The following is a 23,160-nucleotide window of genomic DNA, read 5'->3' as shown; positions in this document are numbered from 1 at the left end:
TCCGGTCTTATCCCTAAAATTGAAGACTTATTAAGCAATGTTGTTGGACTACTCTCACCCACGCAGATCAAAGGATAATCCCGAACAAACAAGAGTTCATAGCTAGCTTAGGATTAAGATCGAGTTAACCTAGATTACTTAATAATGAAATAGTCAGTTTTAACAATAAACGGTCGTTATAAAGAAAAATGACTAGTGGTCTAGTCTATATGCAAACTAATTGCATAGGATGCCCCCACTCACATGTCTCGACATACACGATCTGTGGATCACATCGTTTGTAGCACTTTACAACTTCTTGTAACAACTACAGAGTCGGACGCATCCAATAGTGTTACCAGGATAAGATACCCAATTTTATCCATATACTTATTAGACTATTTAGACTATATACTGTTAACTTGATCCTGTTTATGTCACCACATAAAGTTAAAGTATTCACTATAGCCATGGATATATTTATTGGATTTTCATAATAGAATGCAAAATCAACAACTTATTATTATTGACAAATAGAGTGTTTAACACGAACTGCGAGTTCTAAGACATTCCCAACATAGATAACCTCAAGAGGTTGAAAATAGCATTTACTTCAACCATGTGATTAATACAGTGTTAAATGAAAACACTAAGCTTGGGATTCAGAGGAAAGGACCTACATGATGCATTTTCCAACATAAGAAGAAATACAGGGAGCTTCACACCGACATTAATATCATCAGTAGAGAAAATATCCTTATCAATAAATGACAGAATGTTTTAAATGATGTCAGTCACATGATGTCGCTAAAAAAAACTGTGACATAATTCACACTGAGATAGATAATAACTAGCAGTCTATTGATCATAGACCAACGCTTATGAACATTGATACCACACAAGTGTACGTATCGTAGTAATAAACTCCAAATAGGGTATTGTCTCTAGTGATTGATGATAGTGAGTCTCACTTAACTATTATTGTATACTTACTAGTTTTATTTAGGTAATCGACAAAAAAGATTCGTTGTTGAGGCTTTATTAAACAAGAAGAAAAATATAACAATTCAATGAGATGATGATTCCAGGGTGTTGTTCCCTTATGAATTTTCAACAAATTATTAACAGACAAATCAAATATTTATATCGAAAGAACCCAGAATTCAAAATTCGGGACATTCATTTTCAAGTTTTGTCCGTTCTAGGATATACCAAATTGAATCTCTTCATAATGGTTATACTAATGTTGCATTATGATCTTTCAATTGTCAGGTTTTATTATTTTCTAATCATTTTTCATGCATTATCAAATAATAGTTCGATCAATTAGATCCAGCCAAATCTCTCTCTCACAAGCAAAAAATTCAGCCTAAGATACATATGGTTAATGACTAATCAAACAAAAGGAATTACATGAAAATATTAAGATTCAATCACCTTAACAAATGATTCAAGTGTTAATAATCTAGAATTTCAGAGGCTTAGCTACTCATGTCTATAAAAACAATAAATCCAATACAGAAGTTCATCATGGAGCACAAGAAAGAGAAATAAACCATCTCCAGTAAACTCTCTTTTCCAGATGGCTACTCTCTCCTTGAGGTCAAAATTTCATTGAAAAAATTATAAAAAGTGAGCAAAATGGCGAGGGTTTAAAATAACACTTCCGAAAACAATGCTCTCAAGTCTTCAGCGTGTGCTTTTCAAACATCTTCATGGCCTTTGCTTTCAATTTCACCGCATAAGATCTCATACCAATTGAGATAATTGTCCTCCCTTATAAATCCATGATCATCTCCTTATTTAACCAATGTGGGATTTTGATCGCATTCCCCACAATAGGATGATGTGTTAGACATATTTTTAATTAGTAATTCGTATAATTAAAATACATACTATGTATGTGGAATAATATTTTATCACATTAGGTTATTTATTAGATTGGTCCCTATTATGTGATCTATTTGATTAATGCTCTAGATTCCTAGTTAAGTATTGACTTAATGGGTAGAACCCAATTCCTAGTTAATTAGGGTTTAATGAAAACCCTAATTGAACTAGTGTCTAAAGAGACAATAGGATTATATAGTCTCCAATATACCAAAACAATACACACTCAGTTTTAATCATTTTAATCCCATCTAGAGAGTGATCACCTAAAGATTTTTGGAGTTTTAGTTGAAGAAGACTGTAGTAATCTTGAAGCTATCATCAATCTCAATAAAATCTAGTATGTTATTTATTCTCGATAATTTGGCATGAATAATGCTAGGGTTAATCTATTCAATGTAGATTTAAGGTAATTATGCGACCAACCCAAATAAGAAATCTTCCATTTCTCAATTAATTTATAGTAGATGTAGGGAAGACAAAGTAGTAGCTTCTTACATAAAACTTTTCTTAACTCTAAATGACTTGGTTCATTCAAGTTGTTGTGGGGGTATATGAGAAGTTCACACAACAATTCATGATAGAACGGACTCACATTTAAAACAATCTTAAAAAGATCAAACTTCTGAATTAGATCGATAACTTCTTTCTCAGCAGCCATACTCATTCTAACTCCATATTTTTGGAAGGTTTTAATATTTATTAATATATTGGTTTATTAAAAGGGTGTTAATATAAATCTTCAATAAAAAGTGGTCGCTTTTATTTTGATGCAATATTAATTATCAATTCATTGTTGAACTCTTTATAAAAGGGAAAACATCATTAAGGAACTAACGAGTAAACAAAAAAACTTGCTTCTATGTAGCGTGGGCCAAGCATCGTCCAATAATAAGCGTGCATGTGATAATTTTGTAAAAAAAGTAATTTTTATATTCTTTTTAATTTTTTTAAGCACATATACATAAAAACAAATGAGCCCCCAAACTACCCACTAATCTCTCTTCATCCATAATGATTTTTTTTTAAAATTTTAATTTTTAGTGTGCAAGGTAAATGAGAGCATTGTATTAGTTACACCTTAAGCTGTATCTGATTTTTTTTTTTTTTTAAAGTATTGTAATTGAAATGTGAGATAGGAAAATCGAACCTCAAACCTTAAGATCGATAATATAAGTACTATGCCAGTTGAGCTATGCTCTTGTCGGAAAAGCTCTATCTAGTTATTGTCCTCTTACAAAAGAATAATAAATAGGAACAAAGAGAAAGTTCATAATCTAACATGATGTAGACTAGATGGATGAAGTAACTGTTTAATGAAGCTTAAGGGTGAATGATTAGCTTAATTATGAAATTAATAAATGTTATGTAAAAATGAAAGAATTAAATATCATATATATATATAAATTTGTTTTAAATACTAAACGAATAAAAATATTTTCAAATATAGCACAATGTCATAACTTATTAGTGACTATAACTTATAATCAATGACATTTTACTATATTTGTAAAAGATAATATGCTATTATTTATTACGATAAAAATCAAAATTATATAGTTTTAAGTAAATCAAAATCAAAATTATTTGTAAAAGATTATATATCTATATTTTTGGAAGGTCAAAGATTGAAAACATTTTATATTTGGCTAAATTATAAAAAATCTCGTGAACTTTGTATTTTTTACAAAAATAACAATCAATTTTCAAAATTTTTAAAAATACCTTTAAACTTTTAAAAGAGTTAAACAATATGACCATTAATTTTGGATGGAAACTATTAGTGTTTGATGTGAAAAACACTCATGAACTTTCAAAGTAATAGTGATGTAAAAAAGTACTCATGAAAAGTTTCAAAAGAATAGAAAATACCCTTAAACTTAAAAAAAAAAAATTAAAAATACCGTTATTGTTAGCACATGAACAGAAACAATTACCACCTCGTTGCAAAATAACTCTAAAATTAAAAAATATTTTTTTAAAAAATCCTACGGTTAGTATAGTGATTAATTTATTTGAAGTTTTATCGAGTTGGAAAAGAATAAAATTTAAAACAAATTTTATATATACCATCATTTTTTTTTTTAATTTCATATAGATACTCTCATTTTTCTTCTATTTATCTAATTCTTACATCAATTTTCTCAACAGTCAAATAAAAACTAAAACTTTATATTAAAACATAAAATCCCATAAAAGCTTTGACAAATTCCAAAATCAAAATCTTCTTTTAAAACATACCAAAAATAAATAGCAAAATATAAAAAAGAAAAAATATTTGAATATTAATATACACTCAACTATTAACATACAACCTTCAAGTCCTAAGATTCCGTAGTGTTTCCATTATTCTTTTTCTTCTTGTTATGATCTATATATCTTACCTGAATTGGGTAATTTTATTTATTTATTTATTCTTATTTTTTTTTAGTCGACAAACAAATGCCAAACAGTAAATAAAAGGGGGAGTAAGAGGGTAGGTAAGAAGAGAGCAAGGAAAAAAGAGAAAAATTAAAGCAAATAAGTGGGTATTAATAGTTTTATGTTCAAATACTAAAAAGTATAAGAGTATTTTTTGAACTTCTTAGAATTCAAGAGAATTTTTATTACAAAATACTAACCATTTCCATCTAAAACTATCGGTTGGAGTGTTTATTTTAAACTCTTTTTGAAAGTTTAAAATTGTTAAAATTATTGAATGTTCAAGGATAATTTTGACATAAAGTACAAAGTTTAGAAGTATTTTGTATAGTTTAGTCATTAAATTTTCTTAAATCTATATGTATTCAAATATATAGATGTTTACTAGGGAATTGGACTTCAACCCAAAATAGATTCTTAAAGTAGATTATAGACTCAATGATCCGTTATTCAAGAGGAGAATAATCATTGAAGATACAAGTTTCATATAGATTAAAAGTGGAGAACAATAAATATTGTAAATATATAATTAAGAACAACATAATGTGAATACAAATCATTTAAAGTGAGAGTTAGAAAAAAAATCAAGCAAATTACATGGATAATATTAAAATATTTATTATGAGCAATGATTAAGTGCATCTTAGAATATGCTTAATCTCTTCCTCTCTTCTTTATCACACAAATAATTTTTTTTAAAAAAATTATATACTTTTCAAAAAAAAAAAAAATTGACACATGCGATATTCTAATTGGATCGAACTGTACAAAAGATGGATGCAGTTCCATTACACAAAAATTTTCGGTTTTACTATTGTTATGATATAGAGAGAATCATAGAAGGATGCAAGTTCTACCTACATCCAAAAAGGTGCTTGGATTTGGCTATTTATTATATGTATATATAACCTATTGAGATCTCAACAGGACATTAATTGAAGGCATCTAATATAAATTAAATAATATAGAAAACTTGTATTGGATCTAAAAGAAATTAATTGCACGAAATTTAATTAAAGAAGATGAGATCGATCATAGAAGCTCTCAAGGGAAAGGCTAGATTTGAGGCATATACATGTGATTTTCTTCCTACAAAACGTGTGTTGACTTGCTTTGGGAGAATGTCAAGACTCTTCGATGCATGTGTTCACCCCAATGCCATTATTATTACATATAGTTGTAAATATAGCCATTAGATTTAATTAATGTAAAAGATAATGTAGATATAGCAAAAATTAAATATAAATTTTGGAATCAATTAAGGATAGATTATATTGTTGATAGAAAGAGGTTATTAGCTATAGAGTCTACCACTGTATTTATAATTCTTTAAAAAAAAATATTCTATATACTTAGTATTATCTCTAAAAGTGCTACCATTAAATTTACCTTTATTATTATTATTTTTATGAAAATCATTGTATATATAATTAAGAAGTAAAATAACTTAATGCTTAAATCTATTCCAAAGATGGTTAAAAGATTTTTTTTTCCATTTTTTTGTTAGTTCTAAATGTAGTGGCATAATGAATTTTATTTATTTATTTATTTATAAAATATCAATTTATACCCCTAAATTTTGGGGATTGTATCAATTTAAACCCTAAACTAAGAATTATATCATTTTAAATCTTAAATTTTGGGTTGTATCAATTTAAACCGTGAACTTTGGGATTTATATCAATTTAAATCTCAAACTAATAATTATATCAATTCAAACTCTGAAGTTTCATAAGTGTATCAGTTAAATCTAGGACTTTCATAAATATATCAATTTGAACCCCGAACATTCATAAGTGCATCCAAATAAAACATAATGGAGGGTTTAAGTTGATACAATTATGAAAGTTCAGTCTTTAAATTAATACACTTATAAAAGTTTAAGGTTTAAAGTAATACAATTATTAGTTTAGGGTTTAAATCGATACTATCACCAAAGTTTGGGGTTTAAATTGATATAATTATAAATTTAGGACTTAAATTAATATACACTCAAAGTTTAAAGGTATAAATTGATATTTGTTTTTTGTTTTTTGTTTTTTGTTTTTTTTGTTTTTTTAAAAAAAGAGTAGTGGTGGAATAGATATTCAAATATATGAGAGAGGCTAGTTATATAAATAACTTAAAGTAACTTAATCAAGCTATTCTTTAAGTTCATTTTAATTGTTTCCCAATATTTAGAAGAAAAAGTTCCTATGCTTTCCTTATTTATTTTTCAACATTTTTATTATTTTATTTTAGAAAGTTCTTGGATATTAGAGGAATGTTAAGTCTAGTAATATATACTAGGAATGTATAATAAATATTAGAGAAAAATTAAAGGGTATTATAAATTATTTGGTATTTGTCAATGAAAAATACTTAGAAGGTAGAATTTGATTTATTCAAAAATATTTTTAATAGATTATTTGATTCTTACATTGATGAAAATTTAATCATTAAACTACATTTACTTAATTATCAAGAATAAAAACGTCGGAAAGATGAACATAATCATCATAATACCTAAAAGGTTAAAGCAACAAGATGTTCACTTCAAGATCAAAGGACCTACACACACATACATATTTTGAACTAAGAAAAATGAAGAAATAATGAGAATTATTCATCCTTTATTTCTATCGACCCCTCAAAAAAAAAAAAAAAAAAAAAAGAAGAAGAAGAAGAAAAAGAAAAAAGAAAAATGCATCGAAGCTGTGAAAGTATTTATAAATTATACAAAATATCCCTAAATTTTGTACATGATATAAAAAAAACCTTGAAACTTTAAAAGTTTTTTAAAAAATATTCTTAAACTTTAAAAACAGTTAAAAATATATTTACCGTTAGTAAATTGTCTAAAAAATATCATTGAACTTAAAAAAAAATTATAATTAAATAAAGTTCGAGAACATCTAGTATAATTTAATCTAAAAAAAGTGTTTTTAATAGTTATACCAAAAACTCTCTAGTTAAATAAACAACATCATGTGTATTTTTCGAAAAGGAAAAATACAAAGACCAAAACGCGTTCGTCAATCACGCAAAAGTCCAAGTGTACCACATGGACTATGCAAAATAAATAAAAAAATAAATAACTATAAAAAATATATATATTATCATGTATAAATAAGCCAAACCCAAACCCATGGTTGAATATTTTGGATTAAGAGAAGCAATTAGGCATGATGATGAGAGAGAGAAGAAAGTGTGTTTTTGTATCCCTTGTGGGTATAGCATTGATGAGTTTATGCATTGTGAGAGGTGAAAATACATTGCAATCACCAGTGAAGCTAATATGGCATTATTACAAGCTCAACACAACTTGCCCTGATGCTGAGGAATACATTAAACATCAAGTCAAGTTGTTTTGGCAAAAGGATAAAAGCATCACTGCCAAGTTCCTTCGTTTGCTCTCTGCAGACTGCCTTTCCAAAAATGTACTATTCTTCCCCTTTCTTCTCCCATCTTTTTTCTCTATATACTATTCTTTCTTCGATTCGATATAATCTTCACTACAAAGGTATTTTTTCGATGCCTAAAACTGTCAGCAAATACTCAATAAAAAAAGCATTGGAATATCATCGATCTTCTGATGGTTTAAAAGGCGTCAGACCTTTTCGTCGAAAAAACCCCACGAGAAACTAAAATGAATTTATTTGATTGACTTAATCGATTTAAAAATTTTGGACTCTGAATAGTAATGTTCATATTTGTTGTTTTCTCGTTTTTTATTAATGATTTTTGAGAAGATGTTTTTGAAAATTAGGTATAAGAGATATGTATTTTGATATGAAAAATATTTAGGTCCATCTTGGGTAGCACCCATCTTTGTGTATCTTACCAAATTGTTCAATAATAATTTGATATGTGACAATAAAAGTGAGATGCATAAAAATGGGTGTTACTCGTGATGCACCCGAGCACTACTCTTTTGATAGTTTTTATTCTAATTTCTCCTTCCTTAAATTTCTTGACTTGGAAAAAAGATTATATATGGGTGTGTTTGTATGAAGTTTGAAATTAAAATTTTACTCCAATTTTTTGGTCTACAAAGTTTAGAATATTCATGCTTCTTTTTATTTTCTGTTTTTGGTTTTTAATTTTTCAAATGTTTTTGTTAGCTCATTTTAAATTAACATATCACTAATTTTTAAGGACAGAAAAAATTAATTTTCTATTTCGATTATGTAAAAACTATCAATAGGAGTGTTTTTTTTCCTTCTTAATTTACCCTTAGAATCTATGGTAGATGTAAAAGTTTGAGTTTTTTTTAGTACAAGAATTATGAGATTAGGAATTGAACCTCTGATCTTTTGAATTAAAGTGCATGCTAATACTATTAAGCTAAATTCATTTCGACAAATGTTATATATTTAAGAGAACATTGATGTATTTGATTACTTAATATAGGGTTGTGATGGTTCAATACTTCTTGATGGTCCAAACTCAGAGAAATATGCACCACAAAACCAAGGCCTTCAAGGGTTTGAAGAGATTGACAAGATCAAAATTGTACTCGAGGACAGATGTCCGGGGGTTGTTTCTTGTACAGACATTTTGAACCTAGCCACTAGAGATGCTGCCCATTTGGTATCAATCATCATCTTAATTCTATTTCTATTTTTTGAGTCACATTACACAGTATTTAAGAATTATATAAAATTTATGCTATAAAAAAACTATCCATATCAACAAGCTTTTATTTGGGTTTAGAATATGATGAAGGTATTATATATGTGTCAACTTAGTTGAGATACTGATCAATTTATCATCTCGTTTTTTTTTGTTAAAATAAATGATATCAACAAGCTTTCAAAAATGTAATTAAAAAAAACACAAAACAAAACAAACTTCCAAAAAGATCTTCTAAAACTAGGGTTTCTTTCTTAAGTTATTAAATAAAGGAAGCGGTTGCCGTCGAAAATATATAAAATTCTAAATGTAGAATAACTACAAAATTTCATTGTCAAACAAGTTATCAATTAAACTTTGTACGTGACCAATAATGGATTATAAAGTTATTCATTGGAAAGATCTCATATTATACCTAATTTGTATCCATTGAAATTCTAAAAATGCGAATCAATATAGATCTTCTGTTAATAATTTGTGGCTATTTTAACATGATTCTATTTGAATTCAGCTAAAAAAATGTCAATATAAAAGTATTATTTTCCAAAAAATCCAACTAAAGTTGCAAAAAAAATTATCACCAATTCTTTTTAAATAAGGAAAGGAAAATAGCTCAAGACGAGCAAATAAAAAATTACTAATATTTAATGAATAGTTGTTATTATCCATTTGATTCTCATATTTGTTTTTAGTTTGCATTAGTCCATAAATTTAAAAAAGTTTGTACATGCATGTGAACATTATTTGCGTTAATGATGTTAAAACAAAATTTTAATGTGGATCTAAATTGAATCACTTATTAAAATTTTAAAATTTAAATTAATAAACTCTCAAATTTTAATTTTAAAATTGGAACATTTTCTGGTTTTATATTAATAATGTGGTTACCATATCTTGCGAATCAAGTAATTTAGGGTCGATTTACGTTAAAGAATTTAAAAACAAAAATTTGAAAAATATAGGATTGAATGAAAATATAGTTATATTTAATGTTTCATATATGTGTTTAGTAATATATTTATAAATTTTATTTTAATTTAAATAATTGTTTAAAATGTATTTATAAATCATAAAACTAACTCTAGATAGTTACCCACTAAAATATTAAGTTAATTTAGTTTTAAACTTGGTTTATATTAAAAAAATGATATGTTTATTATTTTGTAATATTATATAATTTATAGTACATACATGTTTTAATTTTAAAATAATGAAATGAGTTTATAACCGACAAATTGTATTTTTAAATATTTATTTATTTATTTAATATAGGTATATATCATGGCATCAGGAATTGGTAGTCTTAAAACATCTTGCCTAAAAGAAACATGCTAGGAACATTCAAGAGAAAATCATGCTTTAAACATAACTTCAGAAATATTAACGTCAAATGTTTTGTCTTTTGAAATTTAAAAATTCAAAATCAAGATAGAATAAAAATATAAAACTATTTTTTTCAGAATTCGTACTATTAAGATCACAAAATTCGAAAATAATTTTTAAAATCAAAATTTAAATTTTTTGTCAAATAAAAATCTATTGAATTCGTGAATTTAAAAATATAAAATAAAATTCAAATTGTCGATTGAAAAGATTCTATATCTAAAAATTGACATGTATGATTGATTGGATGCAGGCAGGTGCACCATCTTATCCAGTTTTTACCGGAAGGAGGGATGGGTTTACAAGTACTATTGATGCAGTGGATTTACCATCTCCCTCCATATCATGGCAAGAAGGACTTAATTATTTCCAATCTAAAGGTCTTGATGTTTTGGACATGACAACACTGCTAGGTAAGTGGCAAATCTACGCATGCGCACGTACACGCACTCACATGCTCGTAACAATTTCATGTAAAAATTGTAAATATAGATTTTATTTAAAATCTAACAACACCCATGTACAACAAATTATACAATGATAAAAAAAAAAAAAAAAAAAATTGTCTTAATTAATATTGTTGTTGATTAATTCTTGACCACATTTTATAATGTCAATCATCAGGTGCACATTCAATGGGAAAAACACACTGTCGATACATCATGGATAGGCTATACAATTTCCAAGGCACCCAAAAACCAGATCCATCAATGGACAAATCATTCTTAAAAGAGCTTCGAAAGAAATGCCCCAAAAAATCGAAAACAGACCCAACAGTGAATTTGACACCAAAATCTGGAAATGACTATCAATTCACAGGTCTCTACTACTCGAGAATCCTTTCGAGAAAGGCGGTACTTGGTATCGATCAACAGCTTCTTTTTGGTAACGACACGAATGAAATTGTCCAGGAGTTTGCTCCAAAATCTGGATTTGAAGACTTCCGTCGGTCCTTTGCTTTGTCTATGAGTAGGATGGGAAACATCAAGGTTTTGACTGGAAAAGATGGTGAGATTCGACAACATTGTCGACGAAGAAACTAGTTGTACAACTCCCATTTCTTATGGAAGAAGAAAGAATACTGTTTATGGAGGATTTAATTTACTATCACATTTGTCAAAAAGAAACAAAAATTATCCGATTAATTGCATCTTAATATGATATATAATAAAATTATAAACTAAATTATTTATGGTAAATGAATATTTTTACCCCAAGGCTTCCCCATTACATATGCAAATTATATTATTCCATATAAAATCCTATGGCGATGCACAGCACCGTGGCGCTACTCTCGGCACCCTAGACTCGAGAGTGAAAATATTGGTAAGTGCCAGGAGCGCAGTGCTGTGCTTTGACAAATGCAGGCCAGCGCCGCGGCGCCGGTCCATTTATGGAAAGAATGTTCAATTTTTGGAAAATTTTCTCCATATAATTTCCTAGGATTTTGGCTACCGAATGAAGCGATACACACCATGAAATTCAGAGTCTTGACGAGAGTTTTTAATCTAGAGAAAGTGAAAAAAAATTAGAGGGTCATTTGGAGGTCGTTCAAGATCTTGATGTGCGAATTGAGGCGAGATTGACAGATTTCAACGGTGGAGATTACTGCGAAAGTGGCATTCTAGTTCTAGGGTTTAATGAACTTATCTCTGGATTTAAGTTAATGCAATAGATTCTTTTAGGGGGTTTGTTTTTTAATGTTTTTCAATATTATTGTGCTTAGGTATATGTTAGGTTCAATATCAATTAGAAAAGATTGCATGTTTTACTGAATCTAAAATATTGAATTATTAGCTTAACCTTTTATGCAAATAGTTAGGTTGTTAGAAAAAGTTGGCAATGACAACTCTTAAAGCCATGCTTCTTAATTTTATTTTTTTTTTGAAAGGTATTGTAATTAAAGTGTGGGGTGGGGGAATCAAACCTCAAACTTCGAGATCGATAGTATGAATACTATGTCGAGCTATGCTCTTGTTGGCCTATGCTTCTTAATTTGATTTCAAGTAATTAGTTATCAATTATTTTTTAATGAAAATAGGTTGTTACTGAAAGGTATTGATCTTGAAAATAATATTTAGACTTAAGCAAATCATTGACATAACAATCATAGAAACCCTTTGCATGACTTAATGAAGTAGATAAAAAATTCAATACACTAGGATGTATTTGTCTCTCGAGTTTCAAATTTATCTTTGCTTGCTTTATTTTATTTCAAAAACTAAAAATCATCACAAGTTCAATCCTTAAATAAAATCGACACAGTTTTTGAATAACTAAGATAATTCGTCAACTTGATTCTCTGAAAATGTTATTCAGTCTCTTGACCATCTTACTTTACTATAACTTGATAACATATATTTGCGTTAACCACGTTTTGGTACATCAATTTTTTGACATTGTTATCAGGAAATCAAAGGAATATATTAGCTTACTATTTAATGAATTGGATATATCTTAATTTAAGGCGTATTATAAATTGTTTTTATTTTGTGATGGTATTGTGGCGTAGGCCACTGAACCCCCTCTTTCTTTTCTAAATTATTTAAATTTAAAAATAAGGTAAATAAATAAAACTGGATTAAATGACCTAAAGTAGTTAAGTTGAGTAATATTTGTATTTAATTTCAAATGTGATTCTAAATGAACACTCCAAAGATTCTAATTTCAAATTGAGGTAGGAAAAATAGAACTATTAGTCCAAGGATTTATTAAAATATTAATCTATTTGAACTTTGCTGGGAATGTGGGAAAAATAGAATTAATTGTTAACTACTCATCACTTGAATTTCTTTAATAAGTATATTAGATAAAAAGGAAAAGGAAATGAAATTGAAGAATTTGAAGTTTGGGGTTTGTAAAAATTAATTTGTTAGAAGATATAAATTATTTTAAATTGTGAAGATAACTAAAGGAATTTGTTAAGGTCCATATGTTGGGATGTATGACCTAAAGTCTCGTAGTTATATGTTAGTAGAGTCAATGGTTGGTTAGTTTTATGTAACTTGTGCAATAGTCCATTAAATTAAGATCCAAGGTTATCTAATGTAACTTAAACATGTATGTAGAGACATACGAGTGGATCATGTTTAAGTGATAACCTAAATTGTCTGTAATATATCGATAAGGTTGGGTGTCTTATTTTGTTAACACTACTAGTACTTGTTACAATTGTTGTAAAGTGCTACAAATGATATGATCCCGATCATTCCTGTGGAGACATATGAGCAGGGTATCATATTGATAACTTGTAGAAATACAAGTTATTGTAATATTTTTCTTAGAATAATGAAGGAAGAAAAGAAGATTATGCATCAATCATGCTTATAATTCATGCTAAATATCAAACTTGCGCCAAAGTAGCTCAAAAGCACCGGCTGAATTCATATCACAAGCGTATTGTGCCAAAAGTATTTATTTTGCATATGATTGCATGAGACTCCACATGTGTTGATCTTCCAAAGAACAAACAAACAATCGCATGCCACCGAATCTCTAAAATTGTACCAGTGGATTTTCTATCAACCTTCCAGAATGGTAACAGTGCTGGCATTTGCACCTACCGCGTCAAACGATGACGACTGATCAGAGTGAGAATCCTAACAAGGAACAAGGAGTGGCTCTATAGATTCTTGACACTAAGAAGAGGGGAATCATCAAATCATTAGAAAATTTACGATCCATAGATTCTGTGATTTACGAGAGAGAAATCTAACTCCATCTTTCTCACCCCGATTCATCATCGGACCCTTACTAGAGCAAGAGTCTAAGAGGGCCTTCTCCATCCCACTCAACCATATCAACACCAGCAACCTAGATACTCACCTGTTGAGAGCAAGTAATTGCTACCAACTACCTCTTCACCTTATTCTTTTATCATTTTGTTGTTGTACTGCACTATAGTTTAAGAAATTATTCACCTCTATTCAACAACTATCTTAATATCATCATGTCTTCATTCATCATTTCCTCTATCTTTGCTTTTATTTTAACCTTTTCCATGAGTCACTAATCTCAATGGGGTAAGGCGGAAGGTTAATTTCATGAGCTTTTAATTTCATGAGCTAAGTAGAATATTATAAGGAAGTTGTCCTATTTGCTTAATGTATAGTCATTTAAATGCTGGTCTATGAACACTCATAGAGACAAGTAGCTATAACTAGCCTCTTGAGAAGGAAAGCAACTGTAGAACTCGTTAAGCAAAGCAAGAAGTATTTCTAGAGATAGAAACAACCTTGCACTCATAACAAATTTATTCACGCATCATAGAGATATGATACATGTGGCTGGCCACCAAAAGGTGTGTGATAGTCGGAAGTTGTGAGCCAGGATATGTTCTTGTGATAATGCACGGTGATGCAATATTAATCTTCTCCCAGACTCTAACTTCTCTATACATTTTACCTTCATGTTAAGGCTGTTGTTTTCTATAATCTCTCTACGTTATCTTTCACGAGCATCTCTTATAAATTTGTAAATTTGTAACTCTACGGAATACTCACACTTATCTGTCTTGATTGGTACAAATCCCCATGTTCGATCTTAGGACACCCTGAGAAACTCGTAATCAGGTTACACTTGGCTTGAGAACGAGAAAACTTGTGATCAATGCATACTCACTACACTTAGACTCAAAACATTAAATGCCAATACACCTTAGTGTAGACCAAAATCAACGCATATTTTCAGCGTAACAAGTTTTTGGCACCGTTGTTGGGGATTTGGCAAGTAATTGAGTCTTTGATTTTTTTTTTTTTTTTTTTTTTTTTTTGTGAATTCTACAGGTGTCCTTTCTCTTTTTGGAGTACTATAAGCGGAAGGCTATAGATAGTATATGAGTACGAGAGCAGAACCTGAGCTTAATGTTGACCCTGAAATAGAAAGAACTTTCCATCGTAGAGCAAGGCAGAGTTGTAATCGATGTAGAAGGAATATGGCTAACAAAAACAACTCAAAATAATCCAACACAAGCGAATGGTTTGTTCGAACATCAACAACAGAATCTTATTCTCCTTGCTACTTATCACAATACTCCTATGAGGAATTATGCGGCCCCAAATCTCTATGATTTCTTGTCTGACATCATGAGGCCAACCTTTGACGAGAACGCAAGGTTTAAGATTAAACCAGTCATGCTGCAAATGATCCAGAACATCGAATAGTTTGAAGGATTGTAGGGTGAAGATCCACATGCCCATCTTACGTGCTTTGTGAAGATGTACTATTTCTTTGATCATTTCATTTTCATTTCGTAATCTAAGAAATCTAGATTTGATTTTGTTGTATTTATTTAATTCCATAAAATCTTCCTTCATGTAAGCCAAAATAAACTGATTTTAGATAATCTTTGCAGGCCCAATCTCGATTTATGAAGGCACCCCAATACCAAACTTGGCCCACTTCAGATGAAATAGTGGATTTACGAAAGATTTTGATGCTGGCTGAGGGAATCTGCTGTTGTGCCACGTATTAGCTAAAGCTGATAATTCTTTTCAGTTCTTTCAATCAAAGTGGGAGACCAAAGAGAGAGAGATATCAGATTGAGTTTCGAGATTATCCTTCTTCCTCTCCAGACCTGCTGTTCGAGAAGAACTTGAGTTCCCTGCCTTTAGATGCTCACCTGCATGAAGCCAAAAAGGATTAGGAAATACAAGGAAGAGCAAGATGATGGGCAGAGAAGGAGAAAGAACACATTGAGTTAAGTAGTTCGGCCAGGAAGCCTACATCCACGGTGCAAAAGAGAGAGTATCACTTTATTGCTTTTCTTCTTTGAATTTACAGAATATGAACTCATTCTCTTACACTAATTCTTCTTCTCTTTTTATATGAAGGTTTTCCTTTACAAGATGTGAGCTCAAGTGAGCTCGTGGTTACAACAAAAAAAACCAGCAAAATGACAGATAAGTTCTCATTTTCTTTATTTTTCTGTTATACTTCATTTATGCTATTTTGAATTATTAGATCAAATTCTAATTCTCTGCATGAACTTTGAATATTTTGAATTAATAGATCAGATTCTAATTCTCTTATTTGCGGGAACTTTTAATTTCTGGATTAAATTTTGCATCTAAATACTATGTAGTTTTCCTGGTTATCAAGATGGGTATATATGTCCACATTTTCAACTAATTTTCATTATCATGTATTTAATTAAATATTTTAAGTTTAGACATTTTTTCGATGGAAATTATGTTACATGTTAAAAATTTTGTGTTGGCAATATTTGTTTAAGTTTGGTATTTGTCTCTCAAGTTGTCTCTCCATTTTTTAGACAAAATAGAGGTTTATTTCGAGTAATGTTGATCCTGCAAAATATTATATATTTTCGTTATGTGAAAAATTCTTCCCGCAGTATTTTTACAAATTTCATGCATTTCTTATTGTGTTATGGTTTTGGAATCTAAGGTTACTCTTCTACTTATCCACTGTGCATATTTAAAGGATATTTGCTTAGTGTTTTGTGTTGGTCGTTTTTTATGATTATCTCGATAGCCATTGTCTTATGAGAGTTTGATCTTTGAAGAATCAAAGATCTTGTTACTTTGAACCGTATTGTCCGACTCATTATCTACGTGAGAAGGGATTTCCAAGCTTATGGGGAGGCTAACATACTCAAATGGAGTGGTCTCCATTTGAGAGGAAAAGATAATGTTCAAGTGAGAGGGAGTTTCACAACTTAAGGGGAACTTAAATCAATACTTAGGGAGAACAAAGTCACCGAGAGTGAGTCAATGTAGGAGGAGCTTAGATGAATGGTTGAATGCTCTATGGGGTGACTATAATCATGTCGTAGTAACAAATAAGTACTAAGTACTACATTATGCTTATAATTTATGTTGGAGAAGTTATTATTCCTGGGCAAATATCCTTTTAATGTTCCGTGGAATGCTGTTACCAACCTCCTGTGTTATTTCTTTGGTTGTTTATCATTCATTTTAATGTTATGTGGAATGGTGTTACCAACCTCATTCAAACTTTTTCGTTAAATGTTCACATCATTTCACTCTAAAATTGAGTTGAAGCAAAGTTTTTTTCTTTAACCATCGAAAACATTCATAATTCTCACATCATTTCACCTCAAAATATTCTTGAATTTTATATTATTTTCTAATTATTTTTCATTTCTCATTTAAATTTTTGTTCTTGCATCAACATTTATACATTTACAATATAAATCTAAATGTTGTCTTATTTTATAAAGAATTTTGATTAAAAATGGTCAATTGCAGTCTAGTTAAGTCACAATCAAAATTTTATTAACTAATTATAACAATTTTCATAATTTTTTCCATAATTTCCATTGATGTCGGTATTGTCATAAAATCAAAATCTCGATATTTCTATCAACATCGATATTTCAAACCCTTGTACTTCCGGTCCTAAAAAAAACATTGAAAGGAGAGAGACACTTGAAGTAGAAAAATTGTAGGTGATGCCTACTCCGAAAGAGAAAAAAAAAAAAAAACTTAAAAAGATAAAGATTAGATTAAGAAATCACAAAAATGTGGTAATAATACAAAATAAAGTTGTTCTTTTTAAAAAAACTTGAATACTAAAAAAATCTATAAAAGAAATTAAGGACTACAAACTAACAAAATTAAAAAATAAAATAAAAAAAAAACCAAAGAAAGATAAGATACATTATGGAAGCTATTTATAAAGGAAATTTAGAATTGAAATCCTTGCTTGATTTTATAAGATTAATTTAGATAAATTTGAAATCCTAAAATGTGATTTTGTTTCTCTTTATTTACTATCATTTAACGTGAATGGAAGCTTTTTAGATAACATAGATTTTGTAGAAATAATTTTTCTCTTTTAAAGTGGATCTCAATCCTTGCAATTATTTAACTAAGCATGGCCCTATTACTCTTCATTATTGATGTCCATATATCACTCTTATGCATATTTGAACAATAGTCTAACAAATTAAATCTAATCTATCGTCCTCTCTCTCGAGCAAGAAATTAAGTAAGAGCATCAAACATTGGCCAAATGTCTAAAAACATTAAGAACACACATGCTAGAATGAAAGATACATAAATTCTCAAGGAAACAATCAAATTAGTTTCACAATCCACTACATTACAACCCTAAAAATAACAAACTCGACCACTCATGGTTATGATTCAGACATGGACAATAATCCAAAGAGAAGAAAAAATAAATAAGTCAGGGTCAAGCTTGAGATCTCCCTCTAACGACATCCTCAATCATCCAATCTTCTAAAAAATCCAAGTCATCACCTTTGTCCAAAACTTGGCTTCGTTCGTCTCCCTTCAAATGACTAACAATGATTTTTTACTACTGAAAATCTAGGTAGCGTCGCGACAAATGGTCTATATATTTGCTTAACGTTGTGGGGCAAACGTTAAGCAAATATATAGACCATTTGTCTTCATTACTTTGTGATGCTATACCCTAGCATTATAACACCAATCTTGGTTGCTCTCTAATTTCTGGCATTGAGTAACATTTGAGTGTTGCAGCATTGCCTCTCCACTTTTTTCTAGCCTATTTTCTTCTCTCTCCCTACCTTAAGACCATTTTGACCTCCCTAAGGTATTTTTCTTTAATTAATCTTCAAATTTCTTCAATCTATGCTCAATTTCGCGCTTCCTACGAAATTAACAAATAAAAACATCAAAAAACACAATTTTCAAACAAAACTAACTAAATTCTAATTCCTAAAAAGCATTTCGGAGTGCTTTTAACTATCCTAAACATAGAACTTTGTTGGTCTCGAACAAAAGACAAAATAAGTCCGTAGTAAAATTCTAAACATGCATACCATTGACTCAAATGGCCGCGAACCTTTCGACACGAAAAAGCGTGAAAATGGATCCGGGGTTAAGAATTATGAAAAAAAGTCGTGTGCCAGACGATTTTGGGAACGGAGCTCGTTTGGTGCCCCAAACGGGCCCCAAGGTCATTAAGAAATTTTAAGGCTAAATTTTTCATCCATCACGTGTGTATGCAAGCTTCTTTCATTTTCGTCCTTGTTAGCTCAACATGATTTAAAATGAACATTTCCTAGTTTTTCCCCTACTCTGGTTTTATGAAACTGTTAAGGAATTCTCTCCTTATCCATGTAGTAAAAAGAATGGTTGACTGGTCACTTTATTTTATTTTATTTTATCTTTTTTATCTTAATTTAGACAAACTAAGAAGAACTTCTCAAGACGTTGTTTTCATTGTGGCTTTCCCACATTGGTAATGAAAGCTATTCAACTACAAACAATGTAAAACATTGGGTATCATGAATGCCTTTAATTACTAACACTATATGATGAGTAATCTTCCTAAAAAATAAATATTTTATCATTTTTTTTTTCAATTTTGCTGACACAACTGCACAACCCAAAAAAATGACTTGACTTATTTCATGGCCTTCCAAGTGACAACCTAATTAGTACAAGTACAAGCAAGCTTTACTCTTACGACCTTAAACAAAAGAAAGGTCATGTCCTCAATCATGCAAGAGACTACTTTATGAGGAACTTAAAAAAATCAATCTCTAAGACTGTGCTATCCAATTTCTATAGTAGATTATCTAATATACAGATTTAAAACAAATCATAGATAATTTATCCTAAGAATTTCTCAACATTTAAAGCACATTCATTTTTCCTCATAAAAGTTCATATTATCCTAAAGAAATTAAACTTTTTTTCTTGAAAATCCAATATATCTCTTAATAATCATAAGGTTATGCAAAAAAAAAAAAAAATAAATAAATAAATAAAAATGATCTCACAAAGATCACAAAAATATGTAGTATACCCCACCCCAAACTTAAAATTAGGCATTGTCCCCAATGCGTTAAAATAAAAATGAAGCATATAAGATTTGACTTGATCCCTTTGCTATAATATTTTATTTCGTCAAAATTACTCTTCAACTTACATTGTAACTTTTTCTCATTATAGTGGTAGATGAAGGCCAAAGATGAGAGTTTGGGATATAGACTTTACTTTAACGCTGACAACTAATGTGGGAAACAAAACTGAGAAATCTTGAGGCAAACTAGAAGTGTTATATGCTATAAGTAGTAGTTTATGCATATTTCTACTAAAAAATTAAGACGATGTGTGGATTGAATTTTTAAGTGTTTAAATAAGTGTTTCAAAGTGCAAAGAAAGTATTTTTAAGTACTTAGAAAGTCAATTTAAATATGCTCTAAAGTCGTTGTTGTAGCCAGCGTTCAAATTGAATACTAAAAAATATATATTTGATTTTTAGCAACTAAATTATCTTAAAAATTGGAAATTTTAAACATAGAAGATTCCAAGTGCTTCACCAAATATTAAATATTTGAACCTAATGCACCAACTTCGCATACCACAACAATGTAAAATAAATTAACATTATATACCAAATAAAAATATTAGAAGGAAAAAAATGGAGAAAAGAGACCAATAACAGGAAAGTACAATAAGCTCCAATCGAACGGTGGAAGTTTGAAGAATATAATCCAAATGTTTCAAATTAGAAAGTCAATCCACAAGAGAAATTAAGAGAGCACCTAATTTACCATACAAAAATATAAGTATAATTTTATTAATCTCGTGTTTGAGTGTATGATGCAAATGAAGCAAAACAATATTACAATATAAGATCTTCTTAACTTGATGATACGTTTAAATATTTATGAATCAATTACAAAAAAAAAAATTGCATTTCAAAGTTGATCAAGAACCAGTCTTCCAATAGGCGACAATATCAATCGATGATGCAATTTTGAAAATACCCAAAAATAGTAAAAACAAAGTTACTGGGGATCACATTAGAAAAGAAATTCTATTTATTTTTTAAGTTGACCTAAACTTAATTCTTGAAACAAAATGATAGGGACAACGACCCGTATGATATTGTCCACTTTGGGCATAAACCCTCATGGCCTCATACCAATGGAGATAGTCGAACCACATCATGACTATTTCCAAGGTTCCATCTTTGTTCACCACCACCTTGAATGGCTCTGATACCACTTGATAGGGTCTCAACGACCCTCAAACTATCTCCACAATGGTATGATATTGTCTTTTGGTTTCACCACAAAAGGTCTCATACCAATGGAGATAGTCATTCTCACTTATATATCCACGATCCTTCTCTTATCTAACCAATGTGGGACTTTAAATAATGTTGCTGAGAATATCTTCGACCTTGTGCACTGTGATATATGGGGTCCCTTTAAAACCCGAACACATGCAAGTCACACTTACTTTGCCACTATTGTTGATGATAAATCAAGGTACACATGGATACATCTCTTGAAAAATAAAAGTGACATTCTACAAGTCATTCCTAGTTTCTTCAAACTTGTTGAGACTCAATTCTCAAAGAAAATCAAAAGTTTTCGTTCTGAAAATGCTCCTGAATTAAATTTCAGAAATTTTTTTGCCAAAACAGGAACTACTCATCAGTTCTCCTGTGCATATACTCCTCAACAGAATTCAGTGGTTGAAAGGAAACATCAACACCTCCTCAACGTTGCAAGAGCCCTAATGTTTCAGTCCAATGTTCCCCTCATTTTTTGGGGAGAATGTGTCCTCACTGCAGCATACTTAATCAACAGAACACCTATGGTTTTACTATCCAACAGCACTCCCTATGCTGTTCTGTTTAACAAAACTGTTGACTATGGCTTCATAAAGACATTCGGATGCCTTGCCTATGCTTCTACACCAACAATCAATAGGTCTAAATTCGATCCAAGAGCAAGACCATGTGTCTTCATGGGATATCCATCAGGGTATAAAGGGCTATAAGCTATATGATATGACTAAAATGACATTTTTTATCTCCAGGGATGTCTTATTCTTTGAAGAAAGTGTTCCATTTCAGTCTGTCAAAGAAGACAACAAGCCCATTTCAGCATGACTTTTGATCACTTTGAAAACAAAGGTATTACTGAAAATCTTGTTGTTAATACCTATAGAACGCTCTTATGTGAGGATAACCACGGTATTGATGATTTCACAACCTCATATTGATAACCTCAGAAGAAACCAATTCATTATCACCAAACAACCATTCCCACAGCACCAAGAAGGTATCGAGAGCACATTACCCACCCTTCCTTACCTAAAAGACTTTCACTATAACCTCACATCCCACAGAAAATCACCCTTTCCTCTTCACAAATACCTCTCATATAATACTTACAACCAAAACCATAAGACATACATCCTAAATGTCACTTCCATCTATGAACCCACCTATTACCACCAGGCCGCGAACCACCAAATTTGGAAGAAGGCTATGGCAGAGGAAATAGAAGCCATGGAACAAACTAATATATGGACTATTGTCTCTCTTCCAAAGAATCATCGTACCGTAGGCAGTAAATGGGTTTACAAAGCCAAGTACAAACAAGATGGAACAGTTGATAGATATAAGGCGAGACTTGTAGCAAAAGGCTACAATCAACAAGTAGGAATAGATTTCTCAGACACCTTCTCACCTGTCGCCAAAATTGTCACTGTTAAAGTCTTCTTCGCCCTTGTTGCATCCTATAATTGGTCACTCACTCAAATGGACATCAATAATGCCTTCCTAAATGGTGATTTGTTTGAAGAAGTGCATATGTCTTTGCCATTGGGTTATCAAACCTCACAAGTACCACAGAAAGATGAGAAACTAGCCTGCAAACTTAACAAATCTATTTATGGGCTGAAACAAGCCTCGAGACAATGGTTTCTCAAGTTTAAAGCTACTCTATCTTCACATGACTTTCATCAATCCAAGTCTGATTATTCTCTTTTTACCCGAGGACATGGACATGATTTTATAACATTGTTAGTATATGTAGATGACATATTACTAATCGGACCATCCCCTCAAATAATCAGCTTAGTCAAAGAAGTC

The 23,160-nt window shown here is 30.1% G+C and overlaps 1 protein-coding gene across 1 annotated transcript; it reads left to right on the top strand.

Annotated features, from left to right (window-relative positions):
- Positions 1-7,457: 7,457 nt before the first annotated feature.
- Positions 7,458-11,330, top strand: LOC120068580 (probable peroxidase 61). The gene is made up of 4 exons (XM_039020395.1): positions 7,458-7,709; positions 8,683-8,862; positions 10,541-10,700; positions 10,912-11,330. Exons 1-4 carry the CDS (start codon positions 7,458-7,460, stop codon positions 11,328-11,330), a joined length of 1,011 nt encoding a protein of 336 aa, XP_038876323.1.
- Positions 11,331-23,160: the final 11,830 nt, after the last annotated feature.

The sequence above is a fragment of the Benincasa hispida genome, chromosome 12, assembly GCF_009727055.1.
Source record: "Benincasa hispida cultivar B227 chromosome 12, ASM972705v1, whole genome shotgun sequence".
NCBI classification, from domain to species: Eukaryota; Viridiplantae; Streptophyta; class Magnoliopsida; order Cucurbitales; family Cucurbitaceae; genus Benincasa; species Benincasa hispida.
The sequence above is the reverse complement of the archived record's forward strand: the minus strand, read 5'-3'. Positions and strand labels throughout refer to the sequence as shown.

Excerpts from the sequence above, each read along its gene's own strand:
- LOC120068580 (XM_039020395.1), top strand. The coding sequence starts at position 7,458 with ATGATGAGAGAGAGAAGAAAGTGTGTTTTTGTATCCCTTGTGGGTATA. Across the intron at positions 7,710-8,682 it reads CAGACTGCCTTTCCAAAAAT|GGTTGTGATGGTTCAATACT; the intron begins GTACTATTCTTC and ends TACTTAATATAG. Across the intron at positions 10,701-10,911 it reads GGACATGACAACACTGCTAG|GTGCACATTCAATGGGAAAA; the intron begins GTAAGTGGCAAA and ends GTCAATCATCAG.